This window comes from Macrobrachium rosenbergii, chromosome 7 (genome assembly GCF_040412425.1).
Source record: "Macrobrachium rosenbergii isolate ZJJX-2024 chromosome 7, ASM4041242v1, whole genome shotgun sequence".
NCBI lineage: Eukaryota > Metazoa > Arthropoda > Malacostraca > Decapoda > Palaemonidae > Macrobrachium > Macrobrachium rosenbergii.
In genome coordinates this window covers 61,393,287-61,417,605 of record NC_089747.1, presented here as the reverse complement: position 1 = coordinate 61,417,605, position 24,319 = coordinate 61,393,287, and the positions used below count along the sequence as shown (strand labels likewise).

Genomic DNA, 24,319 nt, shown 5'->3' with positions numbered 1-24,319 from the left:
AACAGAAATGGACCTCATTCTATTTACCTTTTTCAACTCAGATTCCAGTCCATTGCTCACGGATAATTACTTTAAATGGCTCCCCAGAGCAAAATCTTATTGCATTCATCATACTTGCAGTCATTAAAAATGTATGATGTAATTAGGACATTAGAACTGGAGATAATTATGTTTCTCCTTTTTTATGATTGAGACTGAAATAACCTTAATCTCTCTCTCTCTCTCTCTCTCTCTCTCTCTCTCTCTCTCTCTCTCTCTCTCTGTTATATTTTATCCCAGTTTCATTTTTGAGATATCATAGATTCAGCATTTTAGATAACTTATATCAGAAAGTAATTCTTGGTTTATTTTTTATTAACCAAGTTCCAAATGCAGTATTTTATAAGATCCTAAAACGGAAGGTATACTTGTTCTTTGAGTATTGTCATACATTTGTTAAAATTACAGAAGAAAAAATACAATTTTGCGAATTGTAGTAACGGTGATGACGCTAATCATGATGATAGTGTTAATAATAGAAGGACACGAAAGGAAGGAACTGGAACATTGCAGGCAACTTTTAACTCCTCCAGGGGAACTCGGAATATTGGTGCTTTGCTGTGGTCAATAGGAGAGCGTATTTTTCATTAAAATACCCTTCCGTCAACATGTTTTGATATAAAACGAAACTTTTGATAAATATTGTAACACTTCATCGAAGAAGCCAAATACCCGTTGAGGAAACTGAAGTCTGAGTTGCTATGTGATTAATTAACAATACAGGTTCTTGTGGAATTGAATATTGCCTGTCGTTTTTACAATGCGTAAAAATAGAGCGTCACTTATATCTGCAATGAAAGTTTGCTTATATATGAATTAATAGATGCGCTGAGCGTGGATACAAGATCTTACTGTCCATTTACACACAAAACTCCCAATGTCACTCCGTGAGCTAGGTGAGTTCCCACTCAATGTCCTCTGTATGCAAGTCACCCAGTAGTACAGTATATCGGACTTAGGGATGTAAAAGGCCCTAAATGGAATCTACGGGCGCCCAAATGCCGTGAGAATCCCGCATGGGTAAAGGTTCGCCATTGGAAAGGATGAGGATGGTCCTAAGGATGAGTATGGAATGTTCAGTGTCACTGTGTTTCGAAGTAAGGGAGACAGGTTGTACTTCACATGCGAATTTGTCTGGAATAGAATGAATGTGTGACTGTAATCACATCTTATACAGGATATTAAAGTAACGGCTGGAGAGTCAAATGGCTAAGTAGTATGAAAACATATGTTAATATCGTTTTTTTCAGTTGTGGATAATTCGTCCATAAAGCACTAACATAAATTTTCATTTGGATGTAAGTTATTCGGTAGGTAAAATGAATTCACTATTCATAGTGGATTTGTCAGATATAATAATCGAGGAAAAATTAGAGAATCTCATTGCTAGTATAAAAATATGCTTCGAAAACAGTGATTAATTTTGTCATAAGGTGAATTAATTTAGGGTTTATTGTAGGCATAACCAAACTGAAACATCTAGCTATATTACTAGTTAATACGGAAAAACTAGGACTCTTCCTTCCTTTGGTCGAAATGAAATCTAACAAATGGTGAACGTTTGGTAACTTGATTGATAAAATGATTGAATAAATATAATTACACACACACACACACACACACACACACACACACATTTACACACACACACACATATATATATATATATATATATATATATATATATATATATATATATATATATATATATATGTGTGTGTGTGTGTGTGTGTGTGTGTGTGTGTGTGTGTGTGTATGTGTGTTAATCATACGCGAATGTATAACTGCCTGACGTTGAATGTTGACGTTTGAAGCCCATTCCTCTTGGCAATCACTCATTTTCCTCTCATAAGGACATGCGGATGTTAAACGAGGTTGGTCCTATTGCAAACAGAATCTATCGTTACTCTGTCTGCTGTAAAAGGGTCAGGTTCATAAATAAAGCATCTGTCTTCATTAAAGGTATAGTTTTTATACTTCTGGTAAATTTCATGTTGAGGAAAGCTGGGATATTTCTTACGAGTCACTTTACAGTTCAAGTCTTCCAACATGTCAAGGCACACAACATAACAGCCCAAAGCTAATTTTTTTTCTTTTTTTTACCATTTAGCTGCTTGGAGTGTCATCAAGACCTTTGCGACCTTAGCAATATCACATTACAAAATTTATCACTCGTATTATTTATGAAAATGAACAAACCACATTTTGAGTAACCACCTGGCAGAAAGGCTCACTACGCAGTGCGGTTATTAACTATATAAGTACTTTACTGTCGTTTTCCTGCCGGCTTTAAAAAAAATCCGGTAAGGTCTGGTATGAGGCATAAAAGTAACGGCAGAGCGCCCATATAGCCCACTAAAGAAACACCCCCCAAGAAGCCGGTAAAGTTAATACTTTTTATTGAAAGGTGAGGAATCGTATTAACTGGCATTGTAGCTAGTCCTATCAATTATATTATACCTAGAAAGAAACCTTGAATAAGTCGTTAATGCAGGTATAAACTTTATAAAAGGGTCAATTTTTTCGGTAGCCGACTAGCCATTTAACTATAAGGTTATATGTATGGAAAATCTGTATATTATTATAATTTTGGCTCTATTTAAGACTAATTTCTTAATATTTTTTAATTCAAAAAAAAATTACCTGAGAAGGATTGTCTTTGGGATGTTTACAGACAGATATTTTAAGACAGATATTTGTTATATATGAGTCATAATTATTCCATGATCATGACTGAAAACCAGAAAAAAATGGATTAAAATATGAAGCGCCCAGGATCTAAAATAAATACGCGATAAAAGGAATGGACTCTCACTCACTGAGAAATGCATCTTCAGAAGAGCATAGAAGAATTCCTCATCGAATTAACGATGCAGTGTAATTAGAAACGTATTGTAGTCTTATGATTACTTTTAAAGGGTTTACCCTTCGATATGATAACAAGAAGTCTATTTCTAGATCTTCGGTTACACTTGACATTCATGTGACCATTGGCATTATCCCAGTAACTTATTTTATATCGTCCTTTTCAGTGAAAATAAAAATCTGTGAAAGGTGAAAAGCATCGCTTCATTCGTACCGGTGCTCTGATTTAGGTATATCAGATGACAGTAGGAGCTTTTAGTTTGTTGACAAACTTGAAACTTTTTTGTATATATATCTTGACTTGCTGGTATATCATTTATATAATGTAGACCCACTTGTAAAATGTGTTTTTTGTACGTTGACTTGCTGGTAGATCCATATAGCGATAAAGGCACCGCCATAAAATGCTAACTAATGAAGCTACGATGTGTTTATCAGTAAAAAGCGACAGGTTGAAGTGGATGATATGAATTTTTGTGCCGTAAATATTACGTCTGCTAACCATTATGACTGAAACTTCATCCTTTTTAAGACATTGTTTTCCCTAGCAAATGATGCATTAGCTGGCTTTTATATAAAAGTATATCTCAGTTTAACCAGACCACTGAGCTGATTATCAACTCTACTAGGGCTGGCCCGAAGGATTCGATTTATTTTACGTTGCTAAGAACCAACAGATTACCTAGCAACGGGACCTACAGCTTTTATGTAATCGTAGCAACAAGGAAATGGGAGACTTATCAAGAATATAGTTAAAAGGACTGAATGATGTATGTATGTATGTATGTATGTATGTATGTATGTATGTATGTGTGTGTGCTTGATATTCTTCGTGGATATCGCAAGTTTTTAGCAAACATCCCGTAAGAAATAATCCGCATTTATTTCAATACCTAGAGGAAAATAATAAGAGAAAATGAAAACACTGAAATTTTAGTATTCAATTCAAGCATAAACCTGTCCTTACTATAAACTTGGCTAAAATTTTCGGTTATCATTCCGACTAAAATATTAAAAAGAAGCTTTGTTACAAACACACACAAAGGTGAGACGCCTTTTACAAGGCTCCATGCACCAAAGAGCCCTTACGTAAGGGCAATGACCTGCAAGGGAGTAATGTTATATAATATTACGATGATATCCTCATTTTTTTCCTTTATGAGGCACTTCGGCTGTGCCAATAAGCAATAACTTCGCTGTTCGTTAGACAGAAGTCATCCGACTACTGCAGATGGGGCTGAATAGTCGGGGTTGTGTTTTCTGCAGTTAGTCTCATTTATTTATCATCAGTTTACCCAACGTCTTCTCTGCTGCGTAAGATTTCTGTCCTATTTTGTTTTCAGTTTTGTTTAAATTTCATTTCGTTATGATATGACCTCGCGAACGATTAGCTCAACTGGAAAGCAGGTACCATGGATTTTATTTAAAAAAAAATGAAAATATGTATCATAGATTATTATAAAAAAATCTGAAAATTAAGTATCATAGTTTTTATTGAAAAAAAATTGGTTGATTTCAAAATATCCAGGCAATGTTTGTTAAAGGCATTATCATCAAATATACGAAGTAATGAACATTCCAAAGCGAGTGGTAAAACGTTGTTTCGAAATACTCATCTTGTGATTCATTTTTTTTTTTTTTATGAGATGCTAGTCAGACCGTTATAGTCTCTTTCGAACTGTCTTATGGCTATGCCACACTTTTTCTGATTTGGGTGAACGAGAAAAAGTTTTAAGACTTTTCGACGTTCGTGATATGAACTATTTATAGTTGAACCAGGAAAGGGCTTCATTCCGTTCTCTGGCAGTTTGGACTTTTTTTTTTTTTTTTTTTACTTTGCTGTGCCGTATTCGTTATTCATTCGAAACTGAAAATCAGTTACATTCGCTTTCAAAGATTAAAACGTCTGCAGAATTTCTGTTGAGAAGACTGATAGTTTTTTTTACAGAAATACTGTTTCATAAAAAGTCAAATTTTTTACACTTTCATGAGACAATTTACAAAGTGTCAGACTCAAAGAAAGAAGTTTGCAGTAGGCAAAACAGTCATAATATGCAGTTTGGCGTATTACAATGTTTCATCTATTCTCTTCTAGTTAAAAGTCTCTCTTGCCCGTGAGAAAATTGGGAAAATACCACCCTTCTTCCTCTCCTGGTATATGATTCGAAAGGAGCATCTTCGATAATGAAAATATGAATAAAATATACACACATAAACGTCTGCATATCTGGGACACGTTATTCAGGTGGGCTGAGATATCAGATTAATGTTTAATGAGCATAAATTCCTGCGTATCGGGAACGGGAATCAACCCTCATTAACCATGAATCTTTTGTGGTTAATGGTGAACGTGGATGATTTGAACTCTCTGGGCGTTAGCATTTATTATCATAATTTAATTTTTTCCTTTGCTCAGACAAGGGCCATTAGTTAGGGGACTTAAGGTAAATAATTTACTCACTGCAAGAAAACCGATTAACATGTAAGCCTTTAAAAAGCGGAACTTTTCCTATGTAATACAAAATTCCTTTTTATAACACTCTGCAAGTTATCTTCTTTGCACTTTTGGGCTCAAATGTGTGCATGCTTTCAAGTCAACCAACAACAAATCATCAGTATTTTAACTGTATAATATTTTGAACAATAAGGTGAAATTTGACATGAAAGGTGTTTAACTCCTGTGTAAGGGATAATTAATGTCATCGAAAACCAGATGGTGGAAAAACTCATTCTTCACCTCTCTCTCTCTCTCTCTCTCTCTCTCTCTCTCTCTCTCTCTCTCTCTCTCTCTCTCTCTCTATATATATATATATATATATATATATATATATATATATATATATATATATATATATATATATATATATATATATATTTATTTATATATATACATATATATATATATGTATATATATATATATATATATATATATATATATATATATATATATATATATATATATATATATATATATATATCAGTCTGGCACTTAAAGATCAGTTAAAGGCAAATAACTCCCATATTTCTTTAAACTAGGCACCAGGAAATTCCATTTCAAATATTGCAGCATGAGCTAGTATGGGCTACTAATATGATATATTGAAATAATAGTTAGTTTGCTTCTGTAAAATATTTCCAAATCATTTGTTAGCCAATATTTAACGATGATTACTATATTATAAAAGGAAATGCAAATAACATATCTTAATCAGATACAAGATCGTTTCCAGGAAAACAAAGCCGGATCATCTTTATTGTAACCTCAGCCGCTAACAGCAAACAATCAGTCGCATTTGATGAGAACCTTTCAAAATATAATTACTGGATTAAACAGAGAAACAGACCCACTTAGTAAATTAGGATCTTTAACACCGAAAGGATTTTTGCGAACGAATTTCAAGTGAACTGAAAAAGCTTTTTATTTTTGGGGGTCGGGGTTGGGGTGGGGGGTTTTGTGGTGACGGAATTCCGACTTTCACTGTAGAAATGTTCGGTAACAAATTCTGATTATATGATGCTAACCAAAATTTTAAAAACTCTGAGACTGAAATATAGTATTAGTATGTCTTTGTTGTCTAGTATAGGGAAAGATTATTATTATTATTATTATTATTATTATTATTATTATTATTATTATTATTATTATTATTATTAATAAAAACATTCATGTATATAATTTGAATTAGGAGCAAAAGCTGTTGATAGATTTTATGAATTTACTGACGCCTTTTACGCTAACAGTGATTATAAGCATTCAGCTCTGAAAAAATAAATGTTTCCTTTATCGAACAAAAGTAAAAGGTCAGAGCAACCACATCAACACATTTGATATTCAGGCTAGATTCAACCACCTTCCGCAAACGGCACAATTAGCTAAGGGGCAGGAAAACGGCATTTACCTAATGGAAGCTCTGTAAGCAATCCATTACCAACTGATATAATGGAAAGCCACGGTGTTTGCAGTCATAATGGGAGTATATAACCCAACCACTTATATATATCCTTCTGGCTGCTGGCGAAACTCTCTCCTTGAAGGTATTTCGTTGTTTACAGTCCTAACACTGGATTTTATCCTTGGATGGAGGGGCTGTTTGCCTCTTTTTCATTGTATACAGTAAGGAAATTGAGCCTCCTTTGAGGTGAGGGAGTTCGCTGGAGGTTTGGAAGTTGGGACAATATTTGTTCTCTTGGAAGGAGATGCCTCTCCCTAAATCTCCCATCCTCCCCTCTCTCTCTCTCTTTATCACAAATATTTTGTAGTGGGAGCTGGTAGGGGTCCAGGAGTGGACAGGAGAAAACATCCACACCATAAATATATATATATATATATATATATATATATATATATATATATATATATATATATATATATATATATATATATATATATATATATATATATATATATAATGTGTGTGTATGTGTTTGTAACGTTTTATATTATGTAAATACATACACACACACACACACACACACACACACACACACACACACACACACACACATATATATATATATATGTGTGTGTGTGTGTGTGTGTGTGTGTGTGTGTGTGTGTGTAGGGAAATTGCGCTGGTCCTACAACTATGGGACACCTCCAACTCAGGTCAGATAGTGGGTGCAAATGGCCTGAAATGGGAAGCGGGGGAAAGATTGCCAATTAACTCTGCCTTAATTGGTAACAGTCCTTCGCAGACCTCAGTTCGTACCATTGAGCTGTGGAATCGGCAAGTTACTTGACTGCTGACCCGTTGTACAAAGTGAATCTTTGCTGATAGTGGTTTATTGAGCTATCATTTTCTTTTTTTATGAAACAGTAAGTAGCGAGAATGAGCGGTTCCTGGTGTTTAAAAGTCAGAGAAATGAGAGAGATACTAGGAAAAAAAGAAGAATAAAAAGAAAAACGCAATAACGGAAGAGGAAGCCGGCCAAAGAATACAACCATTCAGGTAAAAATAACAAAAGGAATCCAATTTTTTTTTTTTAGAGAGGAAGCTATGTGAAAGATAGAATGTAATTGGTTGAATACAGTGCCCAGGGTCTGGATTATTGCAATCTCTATCACCGAAAGGAAAATCTAAAACGATTCTCTAAAGAAAGTTAGAAAATATTAAAATGATTAGTACTACAGAAAGTCTACAAAGAAAAAAATTATATTTTGGATATCCTACCACAGTTGAAAAAGGAAAATCTAAAATAGAGATATGAATGTGAGCTGAGATATGAAAAGTTTCTAGTGGATACTGCAACGTAATTTTTCGTCTTTTATTATATTTCATCACCTACATCAAAAAATTAAAATAAACAAAACAAGTCACAAAGAAAGCAATTTTACAGGCGTAATTTCAGTTTCATAAATAAGGAGTTGTCCTCTGGTAAGATGAAACTCATTATCCCATTTCCTAGGTAACGTAATTTCTTTTCTAGCTAATAGTGTTTTTCTCTCGCCATTCTCCTCTTTCGTTTCCTTGCACAAACTTTCTCATAGTCTTTTCCAACCAAACTACTTCTAGTTGAACTTAAAATCTATTCCTTCAAAGGTTAATTTCTTTTTCTTAGCTCTGTAGGCGAGGAAACACCGGAGGGTCCCTCACCTCTGTGTTGATTGTAAGCTTAATGTCAGTGATTAGGTTAAACAGAAGGTACTGGATTTCTAAGCAGACCCTGGCGTAGGAGAGTGAGTTTCTAATTCCATTACACAATCCAGGTTTGAACACTGCGATCAAAGAGAATAAGTTACGACTGCTGTGCAGCTATGACAATTGGGGAGGAAGAACTTTCAATGGGTAATTAGGTCAACAAATGCCTAAAACTTTGCGTTCCAAAAAAACGGAAGTTATTTTGATCTTGATAAGTGTCCTACCTCAGGTACATATTCATAGTGGCATAAAAGACTAGTAAACATCGAGTACATACCCAACTGCCATGTTGCCAGAGGAGTCCTGAAACCTTCTTGACGTGTAAATCATAGAGATAGTAGCTACTACACCTACTCAGAGATCAGATGATTATTCAATAATAATTAACTGTTTCGAATTACCGACTTACATTGACATATTTACTACTCAACAGGAAAAGAGATAATATTTTCTTAGCATTTAAAGAAGCTTCAATAAGCTGCTAACTAAGAATATAAGTATTATAAAATGTAAAATATATAGCACCGATAAAACAAATACATTCAACAATAATAATATCTTCCCCTTTCCTTCAATTATTTCTCCTTGCCTTCACCTTGATTTTTAGTGTCTCACCCCTTCAGAAGATTAATCAGAAGGAAGTTATAAAAAGGGAAGGAGAATCGATTTTTGTTCGTCTTTTTCACATGTATGACAGGGGTTTCTTTTATCAACTTCTTACCTGTGTCTTAATTGCAGATTCACTGGATCCCCTTTGGCTACCTTTTTACTTAAGAGTCGTTTTTTTTTAGTTCTGGTGCTTAATGCATGCCATTCGAGAAAGGTTTTATGCTTTCGTTTTAGTAGTTCTTTTATAACATCTATGATCAAATTTTTGTTTCGTTTCTTTGCAGACCAGGAATTAGTAATGTTTATAATCTTTAGCCTTTTTAAGATCTACAATTTTAATTTATAGTATGAAGGGTAAGCGTACATACCGTGAATACTGACTTAGAAAAATCTAAAATGTGGTAATATCGAAGGGGTATGAAGGGTCGAGGATTTATGATTCGAATGATAGTTTCCCTTTGGATAATAGAAGTTTCTAAATAAAGTGGAATATGGCTTAGCAAAATACTGGCAAGGAAATTACTGCCTCAGTGTAAACATGTAAATACACAATTATATATATATATATATATATATATATATATATATATATATATATATATATATATATATATATATATATATATATATATATATATATATATATATATATATATATATATATGGGTCTTGAGTTCATTGGCACAAGGAGGAGGGAAAGTCGCATCTGACCATGCTTCCACTTACAGAACAGAAATATCAGTCAATTATACAGGTAATTATAAGATAAAATCTCAAATAACGACATGAATGTATTGACAATTAATTCAAGGTTGTGGAGGGCCGCTAGGGTCCTGATACACTACAGCAATATGTGATACTTGAGAAAACACTTGATAACAATTACTTTAAAAGGGGACAAAACACAAGCAGAACGTGAGTCTGCGCTACTGAAAGGGGGACTGATGGGATATGAGAATTGCTTCTATGGGTGAGAGAGCCTTCTTGCCACTCGATGCAGGAAGATTCTACAAGAACATGCCTGTCTTAGCAGGCTCGATGAGAGCATAGAATCAGGGCAGAATCGGTTCACAGCGTCAGGTTTGATCTGCAATGATACAGTTGAGAGGTTACCTGATGAATAGATTTTGGCACTGAGGATGTTCTGCTGAAGGCAGGGGATTCCTCTCTAATAAATATTCGCAAAAGATATTCAGATAAAAGCAAAATAATAACACTTCATCAATGCAAAATAATAATCAAGAAACAGGTCACTAATATCACTCCAGGTATGGAAAAAGAAGATATGATGAAAATTAGTAATAGAAGTAGGAAAGGTGACCTGCAATCTCAACGTCGTAGGCTACTGACAATGGACTATGGCATTTTTGGGGTAGGGAAGGCAAAGCTATGAATGGCAGACCCTAGGTCAAGAGGTAAATTTCCTCACTTTGAAAGAATTTTATTTGTTGGGAGATGGTTCTCTCGGAATCTCTAGTCAGTCTCTATCGGGCGCGGTCAGCGGCTCCCTTTTATGGGGTCTAACCCAGAGGTCACAGATGCATGATGGAGCCAAACCCTGGAAGGTCCGGTCAGTCCTCGCATCAACATTCTCCTCACTAATGGTGCCCTCTGCTATGCCGGTGGCTGTTAATCAGCTAATCCCAACAACAGGGTCCTGCGAGAGAGGAAGAGAGAGTGAAAATCACTGTTTCCAAGAAAAAGAGGATTAAGATCCGAGGCGGGCGCCTATTAAACGAGGAACAAATCTAAAGGAGCTAGTTGACCTGACAAACAAATTATCTGTGCTCTTTGGTTGTTCGTTTTATTCTAATGTGAAGCTAGTAGGCTGGCTTTGTACGAGATAATGAGGTGCAATCATGCCGTTTGCATTAACTTGTAGCAATATATATATATATATATATATATATATATATATATATATATATATATATATATATATATATATATTGTATATACTGTATATACAATATATATATATATATATATATATATATATATATATATATATATATATATATATATATATATATATATATATATATATATATATATATATATATATATATATATATATGTACACACATATATATACATATGTATATACATATATATATACAAGTATACATATATATATATATATATATATATATATATATATATATATATATATATATATATATATATATATATATATATATATATATATATATATATATATATATATATATATATATATATATATATATATATATATATATATATATATATATATATATATATATATATATATATATATATATATATATATATATATATATATATATATGCCATGGTGGCGAAATGGTATGATTCACGGCTACCAGTTGAGAGGGCCAGGGTTCAAATCCCGCCGCTTACTGATGGTTCAGATTGAGCCACTGAACAAACCCGGTAGCCCATCAACCTATTGGTCTGAAAAAAAACAAAAGGTTCAGTAGGAGAATAGGCACCAGCCCTAGGGCTGGGGAATTAAACAGTGGGCCTAGTGACACATTGGCCACATGTCATAGGCATTGGGACTTGTTCCCCACTGGCTGTCAGTCTAAGAAACAGGAGATCAGCAACTGCCCTATGAGCCTACAGAGTCCATAGAGGACTTTTTAATATATATATATATATATATATATATATATATATATATATATATATATATATATATATATATATATATATACATACATACATACATACATACATACATACATACATACATACATACATACATACACACTCACCTTGAAATAAATCATAGTCCTTATTTCCTAGAAGAACTAGAAATTAAAGGAAAAGCGTAATGATATGGCTGTTCAATTATTAACGTGCGCGGTCCTCTTTTACCAGCGCGCCGGTTGTTAGACATCAGAGAGCAATTTGCCATCGCAATTAGTCTTCCATCATCAGGGTTCGTTTTCTAAAGATTCCTCATTACAAGCTTTGTTCATTGCAGCCTTAATCTCGCATCTTCCTAAGAGGGCGCTATTCTCTATCGTGATAATGCTTTGGATTGCTTACTTAGTTCTTCCTGCATCCTATCTGCATTTGCCTTTTCTTGCCAGGCGGCTTAAATCAAATTTGAATGTCTTCGACTGTAAAATAAACCTCTTTCTACTTTCAAATGCAAACTGTTTTATGTTCTTCTGTATCTTATTCCTGAAGATTTTTGAGCCCATTGCTTGAAATGCGATAATCTGCATGACCAATAGAGACTCGCAATTGTAACTGTAACTACAAAATTCTTATTACATACTAAGGAAAGTCAATAATCTTGAGTAAGTCTTACATTTATCCCATACACGTCATGTCGTTGCTTTTTCGTTTGCTATGAAGGGACTTGATACAACGTCATCAAATTAAACTTCAGACCCCATCTCCCTTTTATCTCTCAGATGAAAGGCTAAAATGTCATTACAGTCTGGATCAGAAGTCAGGGTCGTGGCGTGTACACTGTAATTATGTACGTAAGGAATTATCTCTACCATACATATCGAGGCTTTTCTATTGTTAGTTTTATTATAATTTTGTTGTTGTTGTTGTGAAGTAATTCGCAGTTATTCACTGAGAAATTATTATTCCATAAAGAACGCAATTTGGAATTTCACACGCTATATCTCAAGAAATAAGGCGATACGGCAACATGGCAAAAACCACACACTTAGAATTCCTGAGTGTTTATGGTCTTTTTTTTTTATAAATTCTAAGAAAGTGTAAATAACACACGATGTGTTTGAAGATTGAAAGGATCTTTTAATTTTTTTTGAAAGACCAGATTGTTAAAATTCTGACTGATACCCTGCGATTTGTTTTTAAGTATAAAACTATATTTAATGTTCAATAAATATTGCAAAAAATACTAGTAACTTACGCATTTATCGAAAAACAAATCTCAGACCTATAATGCTTTATTTTCCACCATCAGTTTCTGTTCCCAATCTTTAGATGCAGCGTAAGGCCTCTAAGTCAAAATGGCTTAGCAAAGATCATATGTACAAAAGGATCCTAAGCGCATGATTTTACTTCAGTCCCTAATATTTTAGCATTTGCTTGTGAAACACATATACACGTGAAATGACACCCGTTTCCAAAGGGTAAACCATGCTGTAATTATCTTTCCATGTGTTGATAGTAAAGATTTAATTTTATTGGGGTCCTACATTATTGAGAGGTTTTCCATTAGGGCCTAGAGCTGTGATCTGCTTAGCAGATTAGCGCTCAGTTTTATACCGCTTGTAACAATAGCTATTTTATCCCTATAGGGACAGTGCTTTAAAGATTTGGATCCTCTTGAAGGAAGCCGCTGTTCCGGACTGACACATTCCAGCGTGTAAAAGTGTTATTTATAAAACCAAGGTTTAATCAGGAAATTCCCGTCACTTTATTGCTGAAAGCAAAAAAATGAAAAGTGTTGAATATTAATTTTCCTCCTGTGAACTAGAAATTATGATTTCCTGATACTAGATATTTTGCAAAATCGAACATGGTGTATTTTACCGCTCTCATCTAATTTCTTTGATAAAAAATATAGCATGGGCAGGTAATTAATCGATGTGACACAATGACGTATTTCATATAGTGCGTTTCAATGATTTATCACGGCACGTGTTTGATAAGGATCACTATAACTGAGTGGTACATTACTATTCATATTTCTCATAATAACCTTATATCGAAATATATTACTTAAGAACGTAAGCATATAACTACTCGAGAAACAAAAATTAATACAGTACTGGCAGAAATTTAGTGAATAGATTGGATATTTTTTGACGTAAATGAGAATTAGATTCAGAAATGATTTATCTAAAGACAGAAACAATTTTGAATCAAATGTTTTACGTACTTCCACGTTGTGATGAAAAAGACGATTGGTAAAGAAAATTCGATATTTATAAGTTCCTTAAGAAGAAAATAAAGATTATTATTTTAAGCTCTTTGGAAGCTGAGGAATATTTCACTCAGATATAAAATTCCGGTGATCTATCAAGTCATGTATCTGTCAAGTGACGTCAAAGACGATTCCCCTTTTCGAATAAAAATAAGAAAACCTATTGACGTTTCACCTCATGCTCAGATGACGCCCCTTTGATAAACTCTCATTTTATAACAGATTCAATATTCGAGTGTTTCAGACCCCCTTAAAAGAACGTACATTCTTTTTATAAACATAGTTACATAACTGGATTGTGGTTGGTAGTTGGCTACATTTAATAATGCCACAACATAAACAGAATGCCTCCAATGCTCATCAAATCCTACGTGAGGAACCTTAGGAAGAGAGCATCGTTTCGTTCCATCGCCTTCAGCATTTAGTAAGACATCTTGGATTAGAGAGGATGGCTGTAGGGAACTCCCACGCCCTCGTTCAAATTGAATATCGTTTTCTTTAATGAGAATACCGATTGTCTTTAAGGCATGTAACCTTGGTAAGCACCAGAGGATTGATAAGAAATCATTTACATGTGTAAATTATGTATATATATATATATATATATATATATATATATATATATATATATATATATATATATATTTATTATACACACACACACACACACACACACACACATATATATATATGTGTGTGTGTGTGTGTCCATACATATATACATATATATGTATATATAATATATATATATATATATATATATATATATATATATATATATATATATATATATATATATATATATATATATATATATATATATATATAAGTGAATGTTTGTATATTTGTTTGTCCACAACAGAAATCCGAACCGCTTGGCAGACCCAGACAAAATTTTGCGCACGGCTTGTATGTCACCCCAGGAAGTTTCATAACTGAAAATCAAACCCCTACCCCATGACAGACTTACAAACTCAGAAAAAACAAATGAAATTTTCATTTTTACGTCACCTTTTCCATCAGTTTTCTGGGTTTATTCTCATTTTTCACCTGACACTCCAGCTTTTTTTCCTGGCGCTGCCAGACACATTATTAACCTATACAATAAACCAAAATCCCCTATAACATAAATTTTTTACCATAATTTATGTGAAATTTGATCATAATTTATGAGAATTATTAATATAAATGTTTATTACCTCAATAAAATCGACATTGAAAATCTATATCGGTTTAAATGTGGTTTATAATCCTCGCCACGAAAAAAAGTAGCAGACTAAATATTTCTGTGATAGACATATAGTGCAGCAGATAATTGCATATTTCATAAGAATCGTTCAGATAGTGAAACAAGCATGAAATTTTGCACAAGTGCTCTTTAAAGTTCCCTCTATCAGAAAAAGGCGCTGGCCACGCAAAAAATTTAATATGGCGGCCAAATTCCAAGATGGCGGCCAGTATCGACAGATTTTGGCTAATTTTTCACTAGAATGGCATGTATTTGCTTCTAGCAATATGGTAAAGCTCTTCCATACTATTTCTTGTGAATATTATGTTTCTGTAGCTTCCCAGTACAGTTTACCTTTAAATATGGGGCTATATGGCTGCCAAGAAAAGGTAGAAACAATAATTATAATGAGAAATAATGCCCGTTCAACAATTATCGTTTTAAGCATGGATCTTGGTTTCTGTGGTTTTAGATCCTAATGAGGCCATCTCTTTCGAATAACTCATCAATTTTGAAGGAAAATTAATAAATGTAAAAGAGTGTATGTCTGCACACAACCAGGGCACACTGGTGACATCACTGCTGTGTAACTCAGCATGGGGTTCAGTGCCAGCTAATCCAGCTTTACTAATCCTGTAGTCTTAGACTAGTAGTTGTAGTATAGTTTAGTTTAGTGTCCCAAATGCTTTCTAACAGCCCCAGACCAGCTATAGTTAGATAGCCGCACCTGAATAGACAGGATGTGCCAGCGCGGAGAGCCGAGCCAAGGGTATGGGGCTGTACATGATGGTTCATGTACTTACCCGGATGGTGTACAGATCACACGGGACTTAAATGGCACTGGATGAATGATCGGGCTAGGTGTAGGGAGACCGAACCTAGTTGAATCCCATACAGGAATGTGTGCTTTGTTTAAGGTGGTAAAGGATAACCCTCGGCCTTAATCAAAAGTGAAATCATGGCAGAATGTGATGCCAATCCAATATTGAGCAGTAGAAAAACAAACTGGAGTTTGTGTTGTCTTTGTCAGAAGGACAAAAGAGGTGAGCACTTGACATCACCTCCAAGTCATCATGTCCTAGACCATGATGGGTACACAATGCTGGCAAGGAACATTCCCATGTTCAGTGAAATTAATGAAATGCCACTGATAATGGATCCAGCAAGGCTGGATGAAGGTGATGGCATAGAGGCCACTCTCAGGAAAAATGCAGCAAAATACCATGTGAACTGTCGCTTGTTGTTTAACAACACTAAACTGGACCGTGCAAGAAAGCGACAATCCAATGACCAGACCAGCAACACTGAGACTAGTCGTGCAAAACTGCGCCGAACCAGTCATGACAATGAAGTTTGCATTTTCTGTGAGAAAGTGGCACCTGCATCTGATCTCAGACAGGCTAGTACTAAGGGCCTTGACTTGAAATTGCGTGAATGTGCAGAGATACTTAGTGATGGCAAGCTCCTTGCTAAGTTGACTGGTGGGGATGTCATTGCACAGGAGTTTAAGTATCACCATGCCTGTCTTTGTGCCCTCTACAACAGAAAAAGGTCCTACCTGAGGAGCCTTGAGAAAGACCAAGGTAGCACTGAGTCAGAATCAGATGTGTATCCACTAGTTCTGTCAGAACTGATGACATACATTGTTGAAAACAACCTTTGTTCAGATGATCCAGTCACATTTCGGCTGGCAGATATTTGCCACCTCTACCAACAACGTCTGGAACAATTAGGTGTAGAGTCACCAAGTGTAAATTCCACGAGACTCAAAGACAAACTTCTGGCAGAAATTCCAGAACTTGAGGCTCATAAATCTGGCAGAGATGTATTACTTGCATTTCAAAAGGATGTGGGAAAAGCACTTGCTCAATCATCTGATCTTTCAGAGGCAGTTATCATTGCTAAAGCAGCAAATATTCTCAGAAAGTCTATACTTGATCATCAGTCACGGTTTGATGGCACATTTTCTGAGGCTTGTGTACGAAATTCTGTGCCTCCTCTCCTGCTCCAGTTTGTAGGGATGGTTGAGCATGGGGCTGACATCAAGTCACAGTTACAATTTGGAGCATCAAAGTCAGACCAGGCCATTGCACAGCTCATGCAGTTCAACTGCTACTCCTGATACAAAGAGGGAGCAACAACTCATAGACACTCCAAAGACAGAGAAACACCATTCCCAGTCTACATGGGACTCTCAGTCTATGCCAAAACCAGGAAGAGAAACCTGGTTGAAATGCTACATCAGTATGGCCTCAGTATCTCTTATGACAGAGTACTGGAGGTCTCTGCACAGTTAGGAGATGCCACAGTTAGCAAATATGTGGAGGAGGGTGTGGTCTGTCCCCAGTACTGCGAAAAGGGTTGTTCACCACTGCAGTGATGGACAACATCGACCACAACCCATCTGCAACTACTGCCACTACCTCCTTCCATGGAACTAGCATCTCCATATTTCAGCACCCCACCAAGGAGAACACTGGACAGGAAAGACAGCAACTAAAGTTTGCACCTGAGAAAGTGAGGTCGGTGCCTGAATTGCCGGACACATTCACAAACATCTCACCAGCTTCCTTTCAAACAAAGAACCCTGTGCCACCAAACACTGCAATACCAAAGCCACCCACAGATATCTTGGGGCCACAGCTTGCACTGGAGTATCAGTGGCTAGACAAGGTCATAGTCACCCAGGAAATAGATGATGCAGTGAATCTGACGTGGTCAGCTCATCACGCTTCAATGAAGAGAAGCCCAGAATTTGAAGTAACCATAACTTCATTGCTTCCTCTCCTGCGTGATCAGGCTCATTCTGTTGCTACGATCAAACACGTGATGCAGAAAGTGCAGGATGTCACTGATTTTCTGAACCCTGGCCAGATACCCATAATCACAGCTGATCAGCCAATCTATGCCGTAGCAAAGCAGGTGCAGTGGCAGTGGCCTGATCAGTATGGCGAAGACAAGTATCTGGTAATGTTTGGTGGTCTGCACATTGAGATGGCAGCAATGACATCTCTTGGTACTCTTCTTCATGGCAGTGGTTGGACAGGAGCTCTGGTGGAGGCAGGAGTTGCTTCATCTGGAACTGCAGAATCCTTCCTGTCAGCTGCAAGTGTAACCAGGACACGGCAGATGCACCAGGTTACAGCCTCTAGTTTGTACAAACTCCTGAGGACAGCATACACTGACTACTGTGCTGAGAAAGCAAACAACAATGAGCAGGCATTAGAGTTTGAGGAGTGGTGTGACCTTCGAAGACAGCAGAGTCCACAGTTCCACTTCTGGCACATGGTGTTGTCTATGGAACTTGTGATATTCCTACTGATCAGGTCCTTCCGTGAGGCCAATTTTGTCCTCTACTGCCAGGCATTGCATGAGCTGATACCCTACTTCTTTTCCAACAATAATACAAACTATGCTCGTTGGCTGCCTATTCACCTCAGGGACATGCTTACCCTAGAGAGTTCACACCCAGAGTTGCACAAGGAGTTCAAGGCTGGCAACTTTGTTGTGCACAAGACCAGTCGCCAGTTCTCAGCAATGGCTCTTGACCAAGCTCATGAGCAGACCAATGCCTTTATAAAGGCTGATGGCGGAGCCATTGGGCTGACTGAAGATCCGTCAGCACTCAGAAGATGGATGGTGGCTGGCCCAGAGATCATCCGCTTGGTGTCTGCATACGAAACAGAGGTTCAAAGTAAGGAGTCTAATGAGCAGACAACACACCATGAACAAACACCTCATGCGCAGAAGACATTCTTGGAGAGAGTCAGCAAGCTGTCATTGGCTTTGCAACACTTGGGAAGTCCTTTTCAGGAAGAGAGCCAGGATCTGTATTCCATTGACAACAAAGACATTGCCCACCCCAGCTCAGCAGAACTTCTACAGACACACCTTGACAGAGGCCGCACTAAATTTCAGAAGTTTTCAGACTCTTTGGCAAACAATGCAGTCTCCTTCTATGAGCCGATAAAGAAGAACAGAACTGACTTCTTCAGGCAAGAAGCTGCTCCTGTAGAACAGTCAAAGCAGAAACTTCTGAAGGAGGATTGCCAGCTTTTCTCAAAGCTATTTATATCCTGTCAGAGCCGTGAATGTGATCTGCAGGAATTCTTCCAGCACGAGAATCAAACATTCCCAGCTTCCCTTAGTGAGGGGTGGTAGGCTGTACACATGTCAGAAGTCTCAGCTGACCTCGGTCCTGGAGAGTCATGTTACACTAGAAGACAAAGAACCAAAGACTGATGTCCTCATTGTAGATGGATCAGCTTTGGTCCATGCCTTGCCACCAAAGAAAGGAAAGACCTTTGAGGGCTATGCACTTTGCGACTTCTTGCCTGTGATACAATCCTATAGCAGCAAGTACACATCATCACATCTTGTATTTGATGTATACAATACATCCAGCCTCAAAGCTGAGACCAGGCTCCAACGTGGTCAAGGAGGAAGGCGCAAGGTGACAGACAAGAACACAATTCCATCCAACTGGCGCAATTTCCTAAGACACGATGCCAACAAGACAGAGTTGTTCCAGTTCCTGGCAGACAAAGTTGCCCAGATGTCTGCCACAAATGTTGTCATTGCCACGAAAGGGTCTCGCTGTCCTCAGCACTCATGAGGCTAGTCTTCAGGGACTGGAAAAGTGCTCTCATGAGGAAGCTGACACCCGCATCTTTCTCCATGCCAAATATGCCACAGAACATGGAGCCAAGACCATCACGGTTAAAGCAAATGACACAGATGTTCTTGTCGTTGCAGTCAGTGCTTTCTCCACTCTCCACAATCTAGGGCTAGAGAAGCTATGGGTGGCATTTGGCCAAGGCCAGAGCCTGCGCTGGATTGCTGTGCATGACCTGTGCAACTCTCTGGGCCAGGAGAAGGTGAATGGCATGCTCTTCTTCCATGCGTTCACAGGCTGTGATACAGTGTCAGCCTTCCGAGCAAGGGCAAGAAGACCGCCTGGCAGACATGGAACATCTTTCCAGAGGCCTCCACTGTGTTCTCCAAACTGAGTCACTACCCTCTCAGAGTGGAAGAGAGTGACCTGAAGGTCCTGGAGAGGTTTGTCATACTTATGTATGAAAGATCCAGCACTGCTGGCACTGTGGATGAGGCTAGACTTGATATGTTTGCCAGAAAACAAAGGGCATATGAGGCCATTCCACCAACCAGGGAGCTCTCCTCCAACACACCAAGCGTGCTGCGTACCAGGCTGGTTGTGTGTGGGGGCAGGCCACCCAGTGTCAGCCACAGCCAGAGAACCCTGCTGAGTGGGGATGGCAAAAGTCTGGTGAAGCATGGCAAGTCCTCTGGACAACCAACTCGCCCTTAGCCAAGAGTTGCCAACAGCTTACCAAATGTGGATGCAAAGCAGGCTGTCGGGAAAGGTGCAAGTGCTACAAGCTGGGTCTTCCCTGCACAGCTCTGTGCACTTGCAAATGTGAAGTCTAGATAAATATTGCCCTCTTCAGTAGATAATCTAGCTTGAGCATCCAACGTGTCATGCTATGCCTACCTTCTTATCCTCGAATTTTTCAAAGGTGTAGGTTGAGAGACCTATACATAGATTGGTTGCGTTTAGTCCGTATTTCTCTTCTTTTCTTTTTATGGTTACAGTCTTAGACACAATGTTGTATGTGACCATACCATTACTATTTCAGTTGAAAATAGCATATTAGTTAAACTGTCTGATCACATGAATATACCATTAAATAAAAACAGTTGGTCTCTATGTCTGCTAGCGCTGTGGATAGAAAAAAAACTTTTATGGCAACCATTTTGTAAAAGTCGCCATCTTGGTTACAATTCATTTAGTATTTAGTAGGGTTTTCAATAAATGTGTGGTATGGAACATTTTTATAACCTAAAAGTCGAGGTTTAAAAAAAAAAAAACTGGCATATTCCATCCAATAGATGCTCCCAAACCAGTGAATCTCAACATAGATGGCGGCCATTTTGAAAAAATAGCCGCCATCTTGATTTTCAGGTGGCCAGCGCCCTTTTCTAAGAGAGCGTAGTCTTAGGAATGTTTGTGCCAAATTTCATGCTTGTTTCACTATCTGAACGATTTTTACAGCAATCTGCTGCACTAATACCCCTCATTAAGAAATCACTCGCGACAAAATTACCACCTTTTTTCAGTGTTCATTTTAGCCAAATGCATCTTAATCATACCTTGCCAATAAAATACAAATTCTAAAGTGCCCTGTGGTATTACCATCATCATATATCTAAGTACTTATTAAACACAAAAAAAAAAGACTTCATAGTTATGGGCACAACTTTTGAGATCAAGAAATAATTCATTGACAAGACGAAGCAAATCCATCACCATCCATGCATGTGTATTAGCAGACTAAATACTTCTGTGATAAAACTAACCCGTCAATAAAAAAAATTACTCGCGACAAAAATATCACATTTTTTTCATTGTTCATCTTAAGCCAAATGTATCTTAATTATACCTTGCAATAAAATACAAGTTCTTAAGCACCTGGAGCTATTACCATCATCATATCTAAGTACTTAATCCACTAAAAATTACCATTTATCGACAATTTCTATTAGACCATTCATACTTCGGCCTACACTTTCCCTCAGAAACGTCAAAGGAAACTGAAATGCGTTCGTTAACACGTACTGGAAACCGAAACCAGTTGCTGCTCTTGCTATGGTGTCTAAAATTACAATTGTCATAATAATTCAACATTTATATAGGCAATGAACACTGTATCTTAAGTAGCTGCTGGCTAAGACCGACGTCAACATGTTCAATATTCCCCCTTTTTTTTTATTCGTTCAAATGCAAATTTCCTCATTAATGTGTTCGTTTCTTCTTCGTTTTTCCTTTGGAATTCGAATAATAACGGCCTCGTGAAGTTACATTGATGTATTCCTTATAAAATCGGTTTAAATGAGGTCTAAAATTAATTATCATGTAGTTAGGCAATACCACCACCACGCACACAAACTTCGCCATACTACCTCCATGAGGTTTTGAACTGTTGCAAGTAAATCATGCTTGCAATATATTTAGATCTCTCTATATCTCTAGACTTTCTCATTTATAAATTCCCTTTATGAATGGTATTAAACACGAAGTCATAATAGAAAAACCCGAGAATGTTTGCCACTGCAAGTCAATCATTTCTCTCTCTCTCTCTCTCTCTCTCTCTCTCTCTCTCTCTCTCTCTCTCTCTCTCTCTCTCTCTCTTTCACTATTTTAATCAGATAAGTGCCAGGATATATGTATACATGTATATATCATGTTTATTTAAAGTAATGAATTCAAGACGGAATTATTAATCAAAGGAAAGAAAAGTATTTCCAATGATGGTACACATACTTTACACGGCAAAGCAATTCACAGGGGATGAAAGAAAATTTTCCTGGTTCTTCAAAGTTTTTCTGGTCAGCACCTGGTTGGTCAGTTGGTATATATATATATATATATATATATATATATATATATATATATATATATATATATATATATATATATATATATATATATATATATATAGATAGATAGATAGATAGATAGATATGTATATAGATATATATACATACACACACACACACACGTTCATATATCGAGGTAGGTTACATGACTGCCTTGCTTTAGTGTGTCACCAGATTCAAAAGCTATGTGAAGAGTAGGGATTAATATGCAAACTCACGTTAATGCCTTCCATTTAAAAGGCTAATATCTTATCGATGAAATTAGCCAGCAACGCTAAAATTAATCATGTCGCCCTTTATGAAGGAAATGCAATTTAGACTCATGACTGATCACACCCAGAGAACCTTCTGTATTGAACGTACTTCAAATACTCGAAGGTCTTCGATGCGGCCTTCGCTCGTAATGATATTCCAGACGCGTTCAGTCCACTGCATAAATCTTCGCTCTCAATCACTTGTATAAAGCTTGGGGAATATTGGACCGATTCGAGATTCTACCCCCAGCGTACCAATGCCCTATCCCAGGGATACCAATACCCTACTTGTCATGGTCTATTCGCATTCCCTCTACGAACTCACAGCTCACCTAGTTGAGTGTTTTCCAATTCAGTCTTTGAAAAAAAAATAAATAAATAAAAGCATGGAGACAGATGCCCATAAATACAACTCCAATTTTTATATTTCAGTATTTTTAGTAATTTTTATTTATTGCTTAAACGGGAGCAGAGCTTTTGGTAACCAAAATTATATGAAAAACACACCATACCTTATGAACATATGTTTCTATGAATAATGATTATTGTTTTATCTCTGTGAATTCAAATGTTTAAAATCCTTAATTTTATTCAACCTACATCAGTCTGTCAGAAATGCCCACCTGGCGTCAATTCGGGAAAGCAAAATGTAATGTTGGTTGTTACACTCATATACAGTTAGTTAATCAACAAACTCGTAGATATGTATAGCGATGCTAGCAAAAAAAGAACAATAACAAGTACGACTATGTATTTTGCTTGGTGTTTATGATTTTCGTAAGGTAAATTCCCTGGTAACTGGGCTAGTGTGTTGTTGACACAGTAAGCTAATGTTAGCCACTAATTTTGCTATCCTTGTTCTAAACAGTTCAGAATGCGTGTTTTCAGTGACTTTAAGGACAAGTTTATAGTTAATTCAATGCAAAAATGGTAATTCCTTGGAATATCTGAACTCTCTGTCCGCCATTACATCTTGAAAGCCAGGTTAATAAATAAAAAATAAAATTTTATGATGCAGGTATGTGATTAGCGGTGGTTTTTATTGTAGTAATTCATTTTATAATTTTCGTATTTTTGTGATCACTTAATCATATTTCTGAGCCATAAGCCTATTTAGGCCTGTGCGTATCTTTTTTCAGAAAAAAATTTTAAACAATTCAGTTCGATCGATGACATTAATCAAATTTTATGTCGCCTGATTCAAAGACGTAAATCGTATGCTTCATGAAAGATCATAACTTAGTGTACGTTGAAGTTCTATTATAGTAAATGAGATTAAAAGCCATGACAAAAATCACCCCT

The 24,319-nt window shown here is 36.5% G+C and overlaps 1 protein-coding gene across 1 annotated transcript in view; it reads right to left on the bottom strand.

The window, feature by feature from the left end:
* Window positions 1-1,012: 1,012 nt before the first annotated feature.
* Window positions 1,013-24,319, bottom strand: part of LOC136840446 (uncharacterized) — a 46,457-nt gene continuing 23,150 nt past the window's right edge. The window contains exon 4 of the mRNA XM_067107123.1: window positions 1,013-1,173. Coding sequence (XP_066963224.1) covers window positions 1,013-1,173 — 161 coding nt within the window. The remainder of the gene's footprint in view (window positions 1,174-24,319) is intronic.